The sequence below is a fragment of the Paroedura picta genome, chromosome 1, assembly GCF_049243985.1.
Source record: "Paroedura picta isolate Pp20150507F chromosome 1, Ppicta_v3.0, whole genome shotgun sequence".
In the NCBI taxonomy this organism is placed as follows: Eukaryota; Metazoa; Chordata; class Lepidosauria; order Squamata; family Gekkonidae; genus Paroedura; species Paroedura picta.
Genome location: NC_135369.1, coordinates 194,105,742 through 194,124,331, shown reverse-complemented (window position 1 = coordinate 194,124,331; position 18,590 = coordinate 194,105,742). Strand labels below are relative to the sequence as shown.

At 45.7% G+C, this 18,590-nt stretch overlaps 1 protein-coding gene across 7 annotated transcripts in view; it reads right to left on the bottom strand.

The window, feature by feature from the left end:
* Positions 1-18,590, bottom strand: part of EHBP1 (EH domain binding protein 1) — a 383,927-nt gene that overhangs the window by 60,264 nt on the left and 305,073 nt on the right. For all 7 annotated transcript variants that reach the window (XM_077315418.1, XM_077315449.1, XM_077315434.1 and 4 more), the window contains 4 exons: positions 6,548-6,675; positions 3,986-4,124; positions 3,695-3,801; positions 197-320 (listed from right to left, as the gene is read on the bottom strand). In XM_077315418.1, coding sequence (XP_077171533.1) covers positions 197-320; positions 3,695-3,801; positions 3,986-4,124; positions 6,548-6,675 — 498 coding nt within the window. The remainder of the gene's footprint in view (positions 1-196; positions 321-3,694; positions 3,802-3,985; positions 4,125-6,547; positions 6,676-18,590) is intronic.

Below are 18,590 nucleotides of genomic sequence, written 5' to 3'. Positions count from 1 at the left end.
AGGGCAAGTTATCACTTCCCATGAAGGCACTCTTATCACCCCGGCCCAGAGAGGTGGCTGCAAATCGCAGCCTCTTTATTTCCAAGGCGGTTTTGCTGAACATTCAAGCTTCAAAGATTCACACTTCCAAAACTCTATAAGAGTTTGTGAACGCTCAATTTGCCAAAACTGTTTACAGTGTAATTGGGCCCCGTACCTGTGTCCATGAGATAGCGGAGGCGCTTCTCCACCAGCGCGGCTCGGGTGTCAATTTGCTTCTGCTCATTCTCTAGTGCTGCCAATTCTCCCACAACATACTGACTGGTGTCTTTGAACCCTTTCTGTGAAAGAGAACAAACAAGAAAAAAATACATCACCTTAAGTTGCATTTTTCCCCTCCTTTCCGGAAACACTTAGTAGCACTTACTTAAATATCCTGCTTGCTCGTAAAATAGCAAAACACTCGTGATTCATGAATCTCACCCATTTGCCAGACTTCATTGTGGGGTATACTGTGTTAAGATACCACTCCTCAAAGGCTGGCTTGATGGATCTCAGCTCCTTTCCTGACTTTTTAAAAAGTCTACAGAATTTTTCCTTGGTGCCAAATCTATTCTGCTACAGACACAGGAGAGAGTCCAAAAATAGTGCATTCAGAGCACAGCTTGCTAATTTACAAAGCAGCTTTTTCCACTACAAAGGACAATAGCTCATACACAATATTCATTTCCACACCTCCAACTTTTAAGCCCCTGTGTTTTGATAAGGACAGAAAGTAAGATTCTACTGAGAATGGCTAAAAATACAGGTGTTAAGGACTTAAAAACCCCAAGTCCCATGAACAGTCCTCTTTTTTTGGGAGGGGGGGAGGGATTTATTATTCGTGTAATTTCAAATGTTGACAGTCGGCAACAACAACAGTACAAGCTTCTTCAGGTGTTACCTCCAGCAATTTCTCACCCCACTACACAATGGCCTGTCCAAAGCATCACTAATTATTCTTATCCTAACAAGTGATAACCAAATTCATTTACACAGATTCTCAGGTGCAAATAAACAAAAACTCCCCCAAAACAAAGATGAAATAAAATTACACAAATGGAATGATCTGGCTTTGGTTCATTTCTCCCCAATCAATATTTAAGTTTTCTTCCAAGTTTTTCATATGAGAAACGTTACTTAACTCTTGGATGAAAAGGGGAGGAACAAAATTAAGTATTTTGTCTGCAATCTGATGGACATTGTCCTATGAGTAAGCCCCATCAAATGCCATGGGACTTACTTCTAAGTAGACCTGCTTCAGATTGCTCCCCTGGACTACTCATGTTATCCTGAAGGCCAGACAGATGCATAGCCCACCTTTCGGATCTTCTTGCTGTGTGCATATGTGAATGTAAACACACTAGTTCAAGCTACGAGAGATCCTTCTCAATCTCTGTCAGGCTTTCTTCTTTACACATGGCCAAGGAAGGGTTTCCTGAATACGTGGGAGTTAATTAGTTTCTAAAATTGTTAAACATTTATCAGGTATTAGGACCCTATATGGCAGGGGTAGTCAACCTGTGGTCCTCCAGATGTCCATGGACTATAATTCCCAGGAGCCCCTGCCACTGGCTCATGGGAATTGTAGTCCATGGACATCTGGAGGACCACAGGTTGACTACCCCTGCTATACAGTCACGCCAGCCCCCTCCCAAAATGGGCAGTGATGGGCCTGGAGTCCCAGGTGGGCGTGCCCACAGCTCTGCTTCCCAACCGTATTCTGAACAATCCCGCCCCTTCTGGGGTTTCTCGAAGCCTGAAAAATGTTTCAGGGGTTTCTCAATGGTAAAAAAGTTGAGTAAGGCTGCTCTAGATTATAGCTAGATTTCTTTCAGTTTCTTAAGGAAGTGGTCATTTGCTTTCAAGACCAGTTTTGGTGGGGCTTAAAAAGTGAAGCTCTGCTCTGGCATTCAGTTTCAAAACGGCAACTGGAGTCAAAGTTCCACAGAACATCCTCCTGAAATTCCTCTGAAATCACTTGCCAGCCTCTTCAGGCTCTTCATCAAGATGGCAGAGATGCTTATCTAGGGAACCCCTCAGTTGTCTCTTCCAACTCAGGGCTATTTTTGTGTGGTGGTACCAATGGTACCTTTTATTCCAGGCATGCCCAGGTCATGAGGGGTGAATGGGTGGAAATCAGGACAACCTTATATATGAGCATTGGTGCTTAATTCCCCCCCAAACAACAACAACAACAACAACACAGGATGTAGGTACAGATAGTATCTTTTGGGAAAAGGATATCACCGACCCACAACTGATGTGGGATAAGATAGCCAGTGACACATAGCAAGAGATAATGCCTTCTCCCTTCAAATAGTTGCTGAGAGAATCAATGTATTTATGACTGAATATATGAATGAAAATGGAGATTCAATGAAAGCTGATAGGGCAGTTTGTGTCTCTCTCACAACCAATGAGTGCTGGGCATGGAAATTTATAGGGGGCACCTCCCTCTAGCAACCATTTGTAAAGGGAAGGGGGGTTAATTTTACTTGCTTTGTCTTTACACACACAAAAAGGGGGGGAAAGGATGTTGCTGCCTTGAAGTACAAGAAGGGACAGGGGAGGAATAATATGCTAATAACAATAACAAAACACTAATAATAATAATAACAAAAAGAAAGGCAACTATCATTTCTTTGTGTTATTAATAGGAAACTTTGCCGGCGCCAGCTCTCAGGACTGCACAAAATACGAATGGATTAACAGGAATGCTGGGTCAGGATGAAACTTCCCTAGAGTTCATGTGTACGATTTGCATATATATTGTGAACTTGCTGAGCAAGACCTCTTCAGCTCTATTAAAGCACATCTGTTCTGAAGTAATACAAAAAAAATTTATCAGCTGGCAGATTGCTAAAAAGGAGTAGTAGCCAGGCACAAGTAGGCGGCTTCCTATTCTCTAGGTGGCACTGCCTCAGCCCAAAACAATAGGAAAAACATTTAGGAAAACAGGAGGCACACGCGTACACCCACCCACACATCTGTGTTGCGCCCCCCAGTCAAAAAAAGGAGAAAAACACCCATATTCAGGTTAAAACTTGTTCTTTCTGCTTCTGTCCTGCAGCTGTCCATCAAAAACAGCTTTCCCCCTGCGGTCTATCAAATATTTCCCTCACAAATCAATTTTACACATGATCAGCCCATACCCCTACTGAGCTGAACCTCCCCGTTAATTAAGTGAAGAAATTACCATATATATTATATTAATGCAAACATCATTCAGCTAGTAATTCACGGCTGATCTGGATAATGGAAAGGTTGAACACCCATTAACCCAAGCCAACAAAATGGGTTGGCTGAGAAATTCTAGCAGGTCTCATGTGACTCTTCCCTCTAACTGCAGCTCTGCGGTATCTGCTATTGTAATAATTAAAATCCTCCCGGTAGATCAATACTGGAATCTCTTTATGGGAAGTGCCCTGATGGAAATGTCTCAAGGAAGGCTGGGAGCTGGGCAACTCTGAAAAATTCATTTTTTTTTTATCTGACAATTATCACCACGCTGCAGACTAATTCAACAGCGTGGCCCCTCTCACTCTGCTTTGAATGCACTGGAGATTGACATCTAAGGAAAACCTAACATCTCATTTTGACAAATAAAGGCACTATTTCCACATACAGTTGAGAATTATCAGCAATCATGAAACCAGACAAAAAATTAATATACATTAAGCACTTCATCTTCTGATGGCTTCCTCTGAGTTTCAGTTATCGCTGCCTTCTCCTCATTCCCTCTCTTTGTATCTTCCTGTATTGATCTCTGCCTTTTCATCTCTGGAAAAAAAGGAAGGGAAGACATGTAAAAATTATTATAATACTTGATATTTGTGTATTGAGACGTGGACTTACATTATCTGGTTTTAATATATTTATTGTGAAATGTTATTAAATCCTACGATGTGTGGCGACGGAGGTGGTTGTGGGAGAGAATTTGCTTTTTCAGAATCCGTTCACCCACCTGGCCTCGTTTCCACATATTGACTGAATGACTGAAGCTGAGTTTTCCTGACTGTGGAATCCTTGCTGAACACGACAGGATTTCTGAAACGTTCTGTCGCTTTTTGTAATCGCTCAGCACGATGGTCTTCCATCTCATTCTGCCAGGGGAAAGAGGGAAAAATAAAATAAAAACCTCACACAAAATTCTTTTGCGTATAAATGCAAAGTTAGAAGTTGGGAAGATATGTTTCAGCGGGGGAGTTTTATGTAGAGGACAACCTCACGACTGAGGTTACTCCTTTATGTCAGACAGAAATGATAATCAGGACCTAGAAAGAAGAAGGGGGCGTGAGGTCTCAAAAAAGTCTTACACAGCTGTATATACACCCCTGATTTATGATTTATCCATTTCAAAAGCACTGCGACTTTACTCTGTTCCACACGCTGGTTGTCCCAGTGAAGAATTTTGTCCTTCTGAATGGGCCCACGGGCTTCTACGACAGGAATAACTCACTTCCGATTTTATGCCCATTGAGATAAACCACTAATGCTGGGTGAAGGATAAAAGGCAGGATTATAATACTACCCCAGTGAACTGCCATTTTGTCAGTTATAACTTCACGAATCCAGATTTGTAAAGTAAGCCCTTTAACAGCGAAGGAAAACGACAATGGCCCGTCTTCCAGAGCCTCCTATGTTAATACTGGTAACAAATTCAAATGGGTCTATCAACGCGAAATATCCCAGAAGACTAAACCACCACAGTGTGTGGAAATTGAAGATACCGAGGTGCTGTGTACCAAACAAATATTTCATTTTATACCCTAATCTATTATTATTTTTATTAAGTGTTTTGAAAGTAAATAGGGAAAGGCTAAGATGCATGACTAATAGCTAAGCCCGCTGAATGCTGAACCTGGTTATCAAAAGCTACCAAGACTTCGCCCTTCCTCTGCATTGAGACAATTGGTAATGAGGGAGTTCTCCCATGGCCTATTCTCTAGCCTCAAGGAGGCCTGGGATGCAGGATTCTCCAGGGAAGGGAACAGTTTATCCTTTTTCCACAAACACAGAATGCCTCATTTATAAATGTGTAAACTGCATTTTATTTAAAAAACACAAACCCAACTCAAGGCTCAAAGCTCTCAGAGAACAGATGGACCCCACATATTATTTATTACTCCATTAACAAAATAATTGCTTGCACTTACTGACTCCCTTTTGTTGCAGTTAAGTTCAAAAAAGGAAGAGGAAGAAGAGGAAGAAGAAGAAGAAGGGAACTCGCAATTAATTAAAAAGAGTGTATTTAAAAAAAGAAGTACCATTTTTTGTCACATTGACTAGCACGAGATTGACCTAAAGCTGTGCTATTCTTTAACTTTTATTATTTCTTTTCACACGTCACTCCAGAACTGTCAGCGAACAAGCTGCTATGATTTTGGCTCTTTTTGTCAGGAAAAGGACGGCTTCTCGCTGTTCATACAACAGCCGTCTGAAGCGGAGGTCTTCACCAAAATAAACAAACAGGGCTAATTTTTTAGGCCTGGCAACATGCTAAAATATCAGCACGATTAGCCCGCAAATCCCATTTTAAGAAGCCTTTTTATGACTAGGGACTTCTGCCACTTTACAAATGTATTCCTCTAAGCCTACTAATTCAGTTAGCCTTTTCAATCCATTGTATTATTTGGGGGCCGGCTTCATTTTGCATTAAATCCACTGCAGAAAGCTAAATTGAACGCCAAAAAAAGAAAAAAAAAACACACAGGCTTGATCTAGGCTTTCTTTTGTTCAAAAGATAGAGACCGAAAGTCCTCTGTTTCTGCTGCTGCTGCTGCTGCACACTTTCATCACCAATTTATCGGAACCGGCAGTGTAAGGGCAGGGGGAAGAAAGCAACGGCAGTCATTGTTTTGGGGACTTCAAAGCAGCTCTCTATCTGGGGGGGAAGGAAATCCGCCTTTCAGTCAGCCAGCACAGACCCCCACAGTCTGCAGGTGGGTGGAAAGTTAGACACAAAGTGCGACTGCCCCCTTGTCACTGAAATCTTTCCCACTTAGGAGTGAAAGGTGTGGGAGAATACACGGACAAGACGCACCAATCTGTATATGGAAATGGATGTTTACATTGTCTGAGGGAGTACGGGAGAATAAGAAAGCCAGCTCTCATCTCCTAGCAGAATTTCTCTATTGCTCACGAACTATGATACACAATTAGCTGAATCTGAGTCCAGCAGCAACTCAGAGAGCAACAAGATTTTGGGGGAATAAGTTTTTGAGAGTCAAAGCTCTCTTTGTCAGATATTCTCTCCACTTCCATAAATTCTGGGGTTGAGAATCAGGCAACGATCGTGACAGAATTCTTAACACAGCGGCCGACAGGAATGCTTAACTGCCATACAATGGAAGAGAAATGAAAATCAAGACACTTAGGACTGTATAGATTTGATTCTAGGCAGCCGCCAAGAGTCCCAGACATTTTTACATGGGGGGAGCTAAACAAAAAGTTTTCTTCATTGCAAAGCACAAATCGGAACCCAGAAGGCTCAAGACCGGAGACAAACGCTTCAGCCCACACTTACCTTAAACTCTTGCTCTGGGCCATCAGTGGCTGACTTGGGAGGGGGGCTCGGGAGTGAATTTGCCACCTGCGGCTGAGCGTCTACCAGCTTCTTCACCTTCAGATCCACTCGCTTGCTGTTCTGGTCCGCTGGGTACACAAAGATCACAACACAGCAGGGTGAGATGCATTTGGATGCTGAATTACCGTGATTGGGTCTAGACCAGTCGGAGAGTGATTGTCACCTCATCGTTGGGTTACTATATGTTGGGCTGCCATTTGTTTGTTTGTTTGTTTCTTTACTTATTTTCCTATTTATTTAACTGGCCTTTGCTATGACATCTCTGGCCGGTGTAGATAAAAAGAGTGGGAAATGGGAAATGTACACAGAACACTGGAACAATATGAACAAGGAAGGATATAAATGGTTAACGGTACCACATACGGATAATCGCGAACAACTGAAAAGGTAACAGCAATAGTCAGGGACAATTTGTTGTTAAGGTTGCCTGGTGGAGGGTTATGGGCTAGGGGAAGGTCCCTGTCGTTGGCCTCACCTGAAAGCTTGGTGGAAGAGCCCCATCTTGAAGGCCCTATGGAACTATCTGAGTTCCAATAGGGTCTTGACTTCGTTGGGGAGCTTGTTCCACCAGGTTGGGGCCATGGCTGAGAAGGCTCTAGTTGTGATTGAGGCCAGGTGGACTTCTTTGCGGACAGGGATCACCAAGTTGTTGGAATGGAAAGAGCGTGTCACTCTGTGGGGAATATATGCAGACAGACGGTCCTTGAGGTACACAGGACAGACAACCTAGAAACTGCAGTTGGTTCAGATTGTCAGAGGCTATCTGATGGGAGCATAATTTGCCACACTGGTTGCCAGTTTGTTATAAACTTTGAAGCTCTTTACAACCTGGAGCCCACTTCTCTTCCCTTTCATCCCTGTGCACCAGCAACAGCCTTCAGGTGGTCGGCTGTGCCTCTTCCAGTGCCCGGGTCCTTTCCATCATGGGGGCCTTTAGAGGGACCTGCAAGGCTTGCTTGTTGGCTACGGTCTTTGATGGGATGGGAGCAGCAGGCATCTTTCAAGGGGGGAACAGGTAGGTGTCTGGGGCTTTTCGTTTGATTTGGTTTACACTTGTGCTGTTTTAATTACCGCTTATAGAATTTAATACTTTAGTGACATCAAGAAAATGTCCCTTGCTCAAATATAAAACTGCTAGATTCAAACCTAGGAGACGAACAAGTTGTTTGGACAATAAGCTTTTGAGACTCAAAACTCCCTTCATCCCATGTTGTTGTTGTTGTTGTTGTTGTTGTTATTATTATTATTATTATTAATTGGATTGATATCCCGCCACTCCCCGTAGGCTCGTGGCGGGTCACAGCAGTCCTATCCCCAGATGAAGGGCGCTTTGACCCTCAAAAGGGTATACCCCGAAAATCATGAGGTACTACTGGATCTGGATCTGCCAGTTCTACTTAGATGATTACGATAACATTTATTGTATATAGCCAAAGGCCACTGCACAACACAATTAAAACAATATGGTACAAATGCAAATAAATGTTTATGTATGGTTCTCTGTTATAATGTAAACCGCCCTGAGCCTCCGGGGAGGGCGGTATAGAAGTATGATAAATAAATAAATAAATAAATAAATAAATAAATAAATAAATAAATAAATAAATAAATAAATAAATAAACAAACAATATTTCTACTTAGACCAACACAGCTATCCTCTGAAATGTACTTAAAGGCAAATCACATTCATTTCAGTGACTTTTTTCAACACTAAACATAATGAATGAGTAACACAAGCCTGGTTGGATAGTAAAGGTTTTCATACGGGGTGTGTCATAATGTTGTGTCTACTGCTCACTGAATATACAGGCACGTTTGCTGTTCAATGTTAAATATATTTTTCTAAAATTAACTCCTACTGAATTCAATGGAACTTCATTCTAATTAACCATGCTTGGGACCACAACCTTCACAAGTCCGCAAATTGCTCTGATTAATGTCTAATAAAGATTCTAATTAGAACGAGGTCATGCATATATCTTCATCGCTCAGTGAATGCAACATTGATCCCTTGCGAGGGTGAAAAAGATCAAACCACCACTGGGCATAGCCTGCTTTGCTTCTATTGCCCAAACAGGAATCAGCTGGCTTGACGGCACCATATATCTTTCAGAATCATGGATGGAACAAGCTAGCTCAGTCTCATCACATCTTGGGAACTAAACAGAGCCAGCCTTAGTTAATATTTGGATGGGAGACCAGCAAGGAAGTCCAGGGCTGCAACATGGAGGCAGGCAATGGCAGACCACCTCTGCCTAAGTCAGCTGTGATTTGAGCTGTGATTTGAGGTCATTTTCTGTTGGAATTGCAAGATCTGTTGTGCACATGATTCAAGAGCAGATAAGGAATAACCAAGAGGGGGCTTTGGAGGAGATGTGTATTTAGCATAGTCAGAATAGGAACTTCATGATGTTTTTCAAATAATTTTCTCCAGTGTCCTAATTTGTTCACTTGGAGACTTCCTGCTCAACAAGAAGAATAAAACTTGTTTTTGTTGAGTAGGAAGTCTCCAAATGAGCCAATCAGGACACTGGAGAAGAGTATTTGAAAAACATCACGAAGTTCCTTCTTGCTTGAGCACACTTCCTCCCTGCTTGCCTCCTGAACCAGCTAAATGAAGAATAGTTAGACAGACAGGAATCTCTCTCTCTCTTTATACAAAGTTTGTTTTTCTTCTTAGTAAATCTATTTTATTGTTTTAAACAACCAGGTGCTCCACACTCTTGTATATTTAAACTCTGACATAGGGTTATGGGACGAGCATGAATATTCAGGTTACAAAATATGATAGATGGATTTTGATTTTCGAAGAAGTCAAAAAAACAGAAAATGGCAGTTTTCTACAACAGCATAACTATCTACTGGATAGGCTTACTGATGGCAACTATCTGATCTGGAAGGAGAGAATGAAGAGTCACCTGCTAGAGATGGGACTATGTTAGAGACCCCTGACCAATACATGTCTAGCAGGCAAGACTAAAGGCCTGGGATTCTGATAATAAGAAGGCAAGAGAGCCCTGGTCAATGGTTTGACTGATAAAGATATGTTGAGAGTCATGCAAATGCAAACAGCAAAAGCAGTATGGGCAGAGTTAGAGAGGCTTTATGTTAATTCCTCTCTGAAACATCTGCTTTATTTATAAAAGAGACTATTTAGCATTAAAATACCAAAGAAAAGGAACTTGTGTGACCACTTAGATGAAGTGCTTAGTCTAACTGAACAGCTCTGAACTGCTGGGAAAGAAATCTCAGAACAGGATCTAGTTGTGTTAATCTTAATAGGTTGGCCAAAAACCTATGGATATGCTGTGTCTCATAGACCGTTTACACACTGGAGGTTTCATGCTGGGCTGCAGGCTGGAGTTTTAGTCATGGCAGGTTGCCCCACCTCTTCCTGCACCCACACAGGGGACCATTTGGCCCGGTGTGCCTCATCCACCCCTGATTTGTCCTCCTGCATGGGAGCTGGGGCAGTGAAGTTCCCAGTGCATAAAAGGTCATATTGAAGCAAAAGGCAAACTGTCTCTAACTGAAGTAATCAACCAACTTGAAGAGGTAAAGGTAAAGGTAAAGGCATCCCCTGTGCAAGCACTGAGTCATGTCTGACCCTTGGGGTGACGCCCTCCAGTGTTTTCATGGGAGACTCAATACGGGGTGGTTTGCCAGTGCCTTCCCCAGTCATTACCGTTTACCCCCCAGCAAGCAAGCTGGGTACTCATTTTACCGACCTCGGAAGGATGGAAGGCTGAGTCAACCTTGAGCCGGCTGCTGGGATTGAACTCCCAACCTCATGGGCAAAGCTTTCAGACAGCTGCCTTACCACTCTGCGCCACAAGAGGCTCTTACTTGAAGAGGCATATAGGCATAAACAGTTTCAGGATTGCAATGATAAAACATGAGAAATATTGAACAAGTAACTTTAAATATAAGCAACAAAAGCAAGATGTCCTGGCCTTTTACCCCTGTGCAGAAAAGGTCTGTGTGGCAGATGGAAGTTCCATGGTTTTAGAAGGAGTAGACTCAGGAATTGTAAAACGCAAGGGATCAAACAAACAAATTAGAGAAGTCCTCATTGAAAATTAGTTGTATGTACTACAACTTGCAAACATTTCAGTAAGAATACTTGCTAAAAGTGAATCGTGAGGATAGCTAAGTTTCTTGTATATGAATCAAGTAGTGATCAAATAATGTAGAGATATAGTTGATTTAAAAGTTAGTACTCGGTATATTGTTATCTCTATATGTATATTGCACTGTTTACTACTGAATCTAGTAATTTAGTAATCAAGCTATTCTAATCTGATCTTGCTAAAAGTTGGATAGTGACATCATTTGATGAAAGATGTTTCATTAAGCAAAAAGGGGAATTTATTACAACTGAGACAGTTCACGATGACATATGATTTAGACACATGTATGGAAAATGCAAACCTGACTAAATGTTAGGTTTATAAGAAATGTTCCTGACTATAGACATAGAGATAAAAATACTATTGCCAAACTTGATAGCCAGAACCTGATCAAAGGAATACAAATAACCAAATGCAACATTAATATCTGCATGCAGTCAATTCAAGCAACAGGGAAAATACCTAGCTTTGGTAACAGCCATGAGACAAGTCAAACACAACACCCTCTAGAGTTAATGCATATTGTATGTGACCCAGTAAAGATAAAGGCCCCTAAAGGGAAAAAATATATTCTATTGACAATTTCTCAAAGTATACAGTTATCTATTTAATCAAAGAGAAAAGTCAAGCATTGGAGAAACTCAAGGCATGCATTGCAATGGTAAGTAACAGGTTCCAGTGAAAACCATTGGCCATTCTCAGACAGTGGAGGGGAATATGTGGGATGTGACACGAAGGACTACTTGGCTAAATCAGCTCACTGCTCCATACAATCCAGAACATAATGGCATAGCAGAAATATTTGCTCTCTGAAATTGTGCACATGTATGCTCCTAGAAACACCGCTACCTGAAAAATAGGATGTATGGATATATGCTCCTTAATCCAAGAAGTAAAACTATAAAAATCTGTAATACAATCTACATTGATGAGAAAGAAAAACCTACAAATACAGAAAAGGTAACCATCAAAGAATCAACACTGATGAATGAAAACAGAGGACTGCAGCCAGAAGTAATGCAACTGAACACCAAGAACTTTGGGTGAAGCACCAAGAACCAGAAAAGGATGCAGAAGCTGTAGCCAGAAAATCAACTAGAACAAATAAGGGAGTACCACCAAGTATCCAAATCAGAGGGTGTGGCAGAATCTTCCACGCGGGAATACAGAGAAGACGGCCAACAACCAATCAGAAAGACGTAGAGAAGATGCCGAACAACCAAGCAGAAAGGTGGAAGAAGACCGCAGAAGAGGAAACAGAAATTCTGATTGAGGATCAAACCTGGACATTCACAGACCTGCTAGCTGATAAGAAAACAGCAGAATGCAGATGGGTTTTCTAAGAAGAATCCCGGAAGATTTAACAGAAGATGAACCTGAATAATTTTGCACACTAGATCTTCAGAAGGGATGTTGGAAAATGCAAGATATGCTCTCTTGCATATTTAAACTTTACGAACGCATTCCATGACCTCTGCTACTGCCTCTGTACTGCCAAAGCTGGAGTAATTGCAAACCATATGAATGCCAGTCCCATCTTGGGACTACGGAAAACAAAGCAGATCACCTTTACACAACTTTCTTGTCTCCGTGTGTAACATATCAAATGAAAAGAAATGTTCTGTTCATAAAGGTTCTACACAAATCAGTCTATGGTGAATTCCAGGAGTGCAGAATATTAATCCCTAATGTACAACTTCCTTGGCAGAAAGCGAAGAGGAACTAAAGAGCCTCTTGATGTGGGTGAAGGAGAAGAGTGCAAAAGTTGGCTTGAAACTCAACATCAAGAAAACTAAAATGGTTGCCATTTATTGCTTTAGGATGCTTAGGGCTGATCCTGAGCAGGGGGTTGGACTAGATGGCCTGAATGGCCCCTTCCAACTCTATGATTCTATGATTCTATGATCATGGCATCCAGCCCTCTCAATTCATAATGTGTTGCTTTCATTATAGACTACAATTGCAACCACTGAAGAATCAATAGAAAGTGGGATTGAATACCTGGGACCCCGTTCTGGTTGCAAAATTATTTAGGATTTAAGAAATCTCAAGAAGACACAACTTTTTGCCTATTGGTTTCATTTGCTTTGGGTGTATTTCTACAAGAAACCAACGGTGTTTCTTCATTTGGACTCCTCTCATATCCTGGCAAATAGAGGGGGAAGAAATTGAGGTAGTGACAGATTTTATTTTCCTGGGCTCCAAGATCACTGCAGATGGTGACTGCAGCAAAGAAATTAAAAGACGCTTGCTCCTGGGGAGGAAAGCTATGGCAAATCTAGACAGCATCCTAAAAAGCAGAGACATCACCCTGCCAACAAAAGTGCGTCTAGTCAAGGCTATGGTATTTCCAGTTGCAATGTATGGCTGCGAAAGTTGGACCATAAGGAAGGCTGAGCGTCAAAGAATTGAGGCTTTTGAACTCTGGTGCTGGAGAAGACTCTTGCGAGTCCCTTGGACTGCAAGGCGAACAAACCGGTCAGTCCTAGAGGAGATCAGCCTGGACTGCTCCTTAGAAGGCCAGATCCTGAAGATGAAACTCAAATACTTTGGCCACCTCATGAGAAGGAAGGACTCCCTGGAGAAGAGCCTAATGCTGGGAGCGATTGAGGGCAAACGAAGAAGGGGACGACAGAGAATGAGGTGGCTGGATGGAGTCACTGAAGCAGTAGGTGCAAACTTAAATGTACTCTGGGGAATGGTAGAGGACAGGAAGGCCTGGAGGATCATGGTCCATGGGATCGTGATGGGTCGGACACAACTTCGCAACTAACAGCAACAAAAGCCTGACAAAGTTTGATGGTGATGTCATCCGTTTAGTTGTGTCTGACAACTAAAAGTTCAAAAGTGCTGTGAGTGGAGAGAAGCTCAGAGACTGGAACTTTGCTGCCATCCCTCTCTTGCTGTAGCCCACTACACGGCTGCCCTGGGATGGGGGTGGGACCAGAGCAGAGAGGCCAGCCTTGGGGGGGGGGGGGGCTGCGGATCCCCTGGAATTAGATCATCTCCAGACTACAGAGATCAGATTCCCCAGAGCAAAGGGATGCTTTCAAAGGTGGGCTCTATAGTATTGTACCCCACTGGGATCAGTACAAACTTCGATCCAGTCACCCTACCCCCCTATCCTGCACTGGGGGCCAGGGGGGACCAGGCAGCCTCAGGGCAGGGGTCAGGTGGTGCTCGGGAACTGCACTCAAACGCTGCACTGGGTTTAAGATAGGATCTATAGTGGGAGATGGGGATGAGTGCAAATTGCCACCTCTTCTTCTAGTGGAAAAGAGGCTTCGGATTCAATCCCAGTTTTTCAGATTTTTCACCTACAGTTTCCTAATACAAACAATCAGGACTTACTGAGCCACACAGGACCAGATCAGGATCTCAGCTCTGACACGGAGTCCTTAATATGAAGTGGACTGAATCTGCCCCCAACAGTAGACCACTGAGCCTTACACCCCCGTAAAGCCTGAAACCTTTTCTCTCCTGGCCAACAGCAGCCTCTCAAGAGCCCTCAGAAAACCCATTTTACAAATACTAATAATTATTGCCCTGATAACTACCATAAGCCTGGATAGGTAGGAAAATGCTGCCATCGTTACAAGAACGGGCGGCTGGCTGCATTCCTGACTGCCCCATTCCCGCATTTGCCCCACACCCCCTCCCCATGAGCATACACAAAGGAAGCCAGGGGACTGCAACCTGGACACTAAGGAAGCTGAGACCGTCCCATTATTTTTAAAAAATGAGCTGTACCTCATGTGCTATAACCCAGGGGTAGTCAACCTGTGGTCCTCCAGATGTCCATGGACTACAATTCCCATGAGCCCCTGACAGCATTTGCTGGCAGGGATTCATGGGAATTGTAGTCCATGGACATCTGGAGGACCACAGGTTGACTACCCCTGCTATAACCCATAAGAAAGTACTGAGATAGTAAGGGAAAAAAAGAGATGGTGCCCTTATTTTTGCAGAGGATTCAAAACACCAAATGAAATTAATCCAGAAAACTACTGGGATATGTCCAATTAGTCTGGACCTGTCAGAACTACCAAAAGGGCACTCTTCCAACAGGCATATATATGGTTGAGGCCAAGGTCAGCACTACCTCCCATTTCTCCAATCTGAGCCTGGAAAGGTAACTATTCAATCTATTCAATCCCAGGGTCTTTGAGAGTAGCAACAGAACAGTTTTTACACTGATTAGTTTTAATTGTAAATGGATTTATAATTTTTACTAGCAAGAAAGCCCATTGCAAGGAGGAATGAAATGGGCGCTAGGACCCAGGGGAAACCAGGAGGTGCAGATCTTTCTCTGTGTGTCTCTCTCTCCTCACAGCTGGTGTGCCTGGCAGCAGGTGGCATAGCAGGTAATTAGGGCTGGTTTGTAGGAGGGAAGGAGGGCTGTTGTGCAGTTTGGGGCAGCTCTCTCTGTCTGTCTCTCCCTCTCTCTCCATCACATCTGGGGCGGCTCTCTCTGTGTCTCTGTCATCAGCTTGGGGCAGCTCTCTCTGTGTCTCTCTCTGCCTCCCTCGCAGCGGGAGCGATATGAGGGAATGAGGGCTCACGTTGGGTCTATCAGGGCTCTGTGTGTCTCTCTCTGTCTCTGGTGTGTCTCAGAGGAATGTGGCTAGCGTCCAGGGAGGGAGCTGTAGGGGCAGGGCCCATCAGGGTGCAACCAGCGTTGTTGGCTGCACCCTGATTGACCCTATTCCAACTCGGACAGCCAGACACATTCCACCCCCCAGACTGTTTCACAAATATATAGAGGAACCATGGATAAGGATGTAGGGAGTTTTTCAATGTTGTTAGCTGCCTAGAGACTATTTGGAGAGAGAAGCGGCCCCAAAAGCTAACAAATAAATCAATAGCCTTCTGACCGATCCCTTCGAAATGAGTGCATGGCTTTGGCTTCTCCCTGGAGATGTCGGGGACCCGCTTGCTAACTGAAAAAACAGGGTGCCCCTTTGAAGAAAACGTCACGCCAGGCCTGGTGAACGATACAACAGGAACAAGCTTTATTTCAGCAACGTGGAGTCCGCTGGTATGGAGTAAGAGCTTCCACCGAACTCCAGGTGGAAGCTCCCTTTTATACAAAACCCACCTCCTTAGGCTGTATTGCTCCACCCAGTACTTGCGGAGGGAACATGCTGATACAATCATGACTCATGCACATATGCGAGGTTTTCCGGGGTTCCTGATGGCCCATTTTCCTGGAACAAAGGGCCATCTCCGGGCCCTTGTCAAAAGGTGGAGGGGGACATTGAGGTTCTTTAGCGGCCATTGCCACCTCAACGATCGGGTGGGGCGCCCAGCTGCCGGCTTGCCTATGATCACCATGCCCTACCTCCGTGATCGCGGGCGCCTCTGATGGCGGGGTTCGGTCCGGTTCCCCAGCCACCAAGGACCGAACCACGACATTCTGCCCCCCCAAAGGTCCATTCTCCAACCCCCCGGGACGGCCAGGATACCGCTTGTGGAAACGTTCAGTGAGTCGGGGCGCAAGGACGTCCGCTGCCCAGACCCATTCCCGGTCCCCCAAAGCGAAGTCCTTCCATTCCACGAGGTACTGCAACTTCCCCCTGTGGAGTCTAGAGTCCAGGATATCCGCCACCTCGTGGTGCTCCCCCCCCGGCAGGACCTCGGGCGCTGGCGGGGAAAACACGGGGTGCCAAACGTCACCGTCCGGAGTTTTTTTTAGAAGGCTCACGTGAAAGACGGGATGGATGTGCCGGAGGTTCTTGGGGAGCTTGAGCTTGACCGAAACTTCGTTGATCGGGGCCAAGACCTCGAAAGGCCCCAAAAACCGAGGGCCTAGCTTCTTGCTGGGCAAATTCAACCGTAGGTTCCGGGTGGAAAGGTAAACTCGATCCCCCGGTCGGATCTCTTCAGCTGGTCGTCTCTTCCGGTCGGCGTCCTCTTTCTGCGCTGCCTTGACTTTGTGGAGCTGCTCCTGCAGCGACTTCCAGCAGCTCCCGGCACGCTTCCCCCACTCGCGAAGGTCGGCCGATTCCCGGGCGGGGACCTCTCCAAGCTCCGGGAAGTGTCTCAGGTCTGTCCCGTAGACGACGGCAAAAGGCGACATCTCCGTGCTGCTGTGGTCTGCGTTGTTGTACGCGAACTCGGCCAGGGGGAGCAGGGGCACCCAGGTGTCTTGATGATAGGAACCGAAACACCGCAAGTACTGCTCCAGTACTTGATTAACCCGCTCGGTCTGCCCGTCCGTCTGGGGGTGGTAAGCGGAGCTCAGCCCTTGCTCGATGTCTAACAGGCGCAGGAAAGCTTGCCAAAACCGGGACACGAATTGTGAGCCCCGATCGGAAATCACCTTGTCCGGCAGCCCGTGCAGTCGGAACACGTGATCCAGGAACATCCGAGCCAACTGTGAAGCACTGGGGACACTGGCGCAAGGAATGAAATGGGCCTGTTTGGAAAATAGATCTACCACCACCCAGATCACCGTTTTCCCCTTGCTGGGAGGCAAGTCTGTTATAAAGTCCATGGAGATCACTGACCACGGCCGGGTCGGGACCTCGAGCGGGTGCAGCAGACCTTTCGGCTTGCCAACCCCCGGCTTGCAGGTCAGGCAGACAGGACAACCACTGACGTAAGCTTTTGTGTCCCGCCGCAGACTGGGCCACCAAAACCGCCGCCGGGCCAACTTCCAGGATTTTACGAAACCGAAGTGCCCGGCGGTCTTAGCATCGTGGCAGAGGCTGAGGGCTTCCCGTCGTAGCCCTTCCGGGACGTAGACAGCCTCCCCCCTCCGCCAGAGACCGGAGTCCAAAATCAAAGAGTCCCGGAGCTCAGCCAGCTCCTCGTCTGTCCCGTAGGCTGCCACTAGGCGGTCTCGGAGCGGGGCGGTCGCCGGGTCGGGCTCCCATTCCTCCCTGGCCCGACGCCTAGTGACGACCCCCCGTCCCAGCTGCTCCTCACCAAACACGGACCTGGTGCAGGGAGCGTACCCCTCCCCATAATGCGGCAGACGGGAGAGGGCGTCCGCGAGGAAATTCTCTTTGCCGGGGATGTGACCAAGCTTGAAATTGTACCGCGAAAAGAACTCCGCCCACCTCATCTGTTTGGCGTTCAGGGATCGCGGTTGCCGGAGCGCCTCCAGATTCTTGTGATCTGTCCAGACCTCGAACGGCTCCTCTGTTTCCTCCAGCCAATGCCGCCATTCGGTGAGGGCGAACTTAATCGCAAACGCCTCCTTCTCCCAGGTAGACCAGTTCCGCTCCGTTTCGGCGAATTTTCGTGAGAGGTAGGCCGCCGGCCTCAGCTGTCCCGCCTTGTCTCGCTGCAGGAGAACCGCCCCGGCTGCTGCGTCGCTGGCGTCGACTTGTACCACCATCGGCTGGGTTGGGTCGACGTGCAGTAGCGTGGGCTCAGACGCGAAAGCTTGCTTGAGGGCCAGGAACGCTGCCTCCGATTTCTCATTCCAGCCGAGCGCTGCGCTGGGCCGCGTGGCGCGAGGACCTCTCCCCTTGGTACCTAGCAAGTCCGTGAGGGGAGCCACTACGGAGGAGTATCTGGGGATGAAGCCTCTAAAAAAGTTAGCAAACCCCAGGAAGCTTTGTAGCTGTTTCCGGGTGCGGGGCCTTTCCCAGGCCAGCACCGCCTGCACCTTCTCGGGGTCCATAGCTATGCCCTGGGCTGAGATGCGGTAGCCCAAATAGTCCAGGGAGGGACGGTGGAATTCGCACTTAGCCAGCTTCACGTATAGGTGGTTTGCCAGCAGGCGCTTTAACACCTCCCTCACCAGGGTCACGTGCTCTTGGGGATCTTGGCTGTAGATCAGGACGTCATCCAAATAAACAACCACCCCCTGAAACAGAAGGTCCTGCAACACCTCATTAAT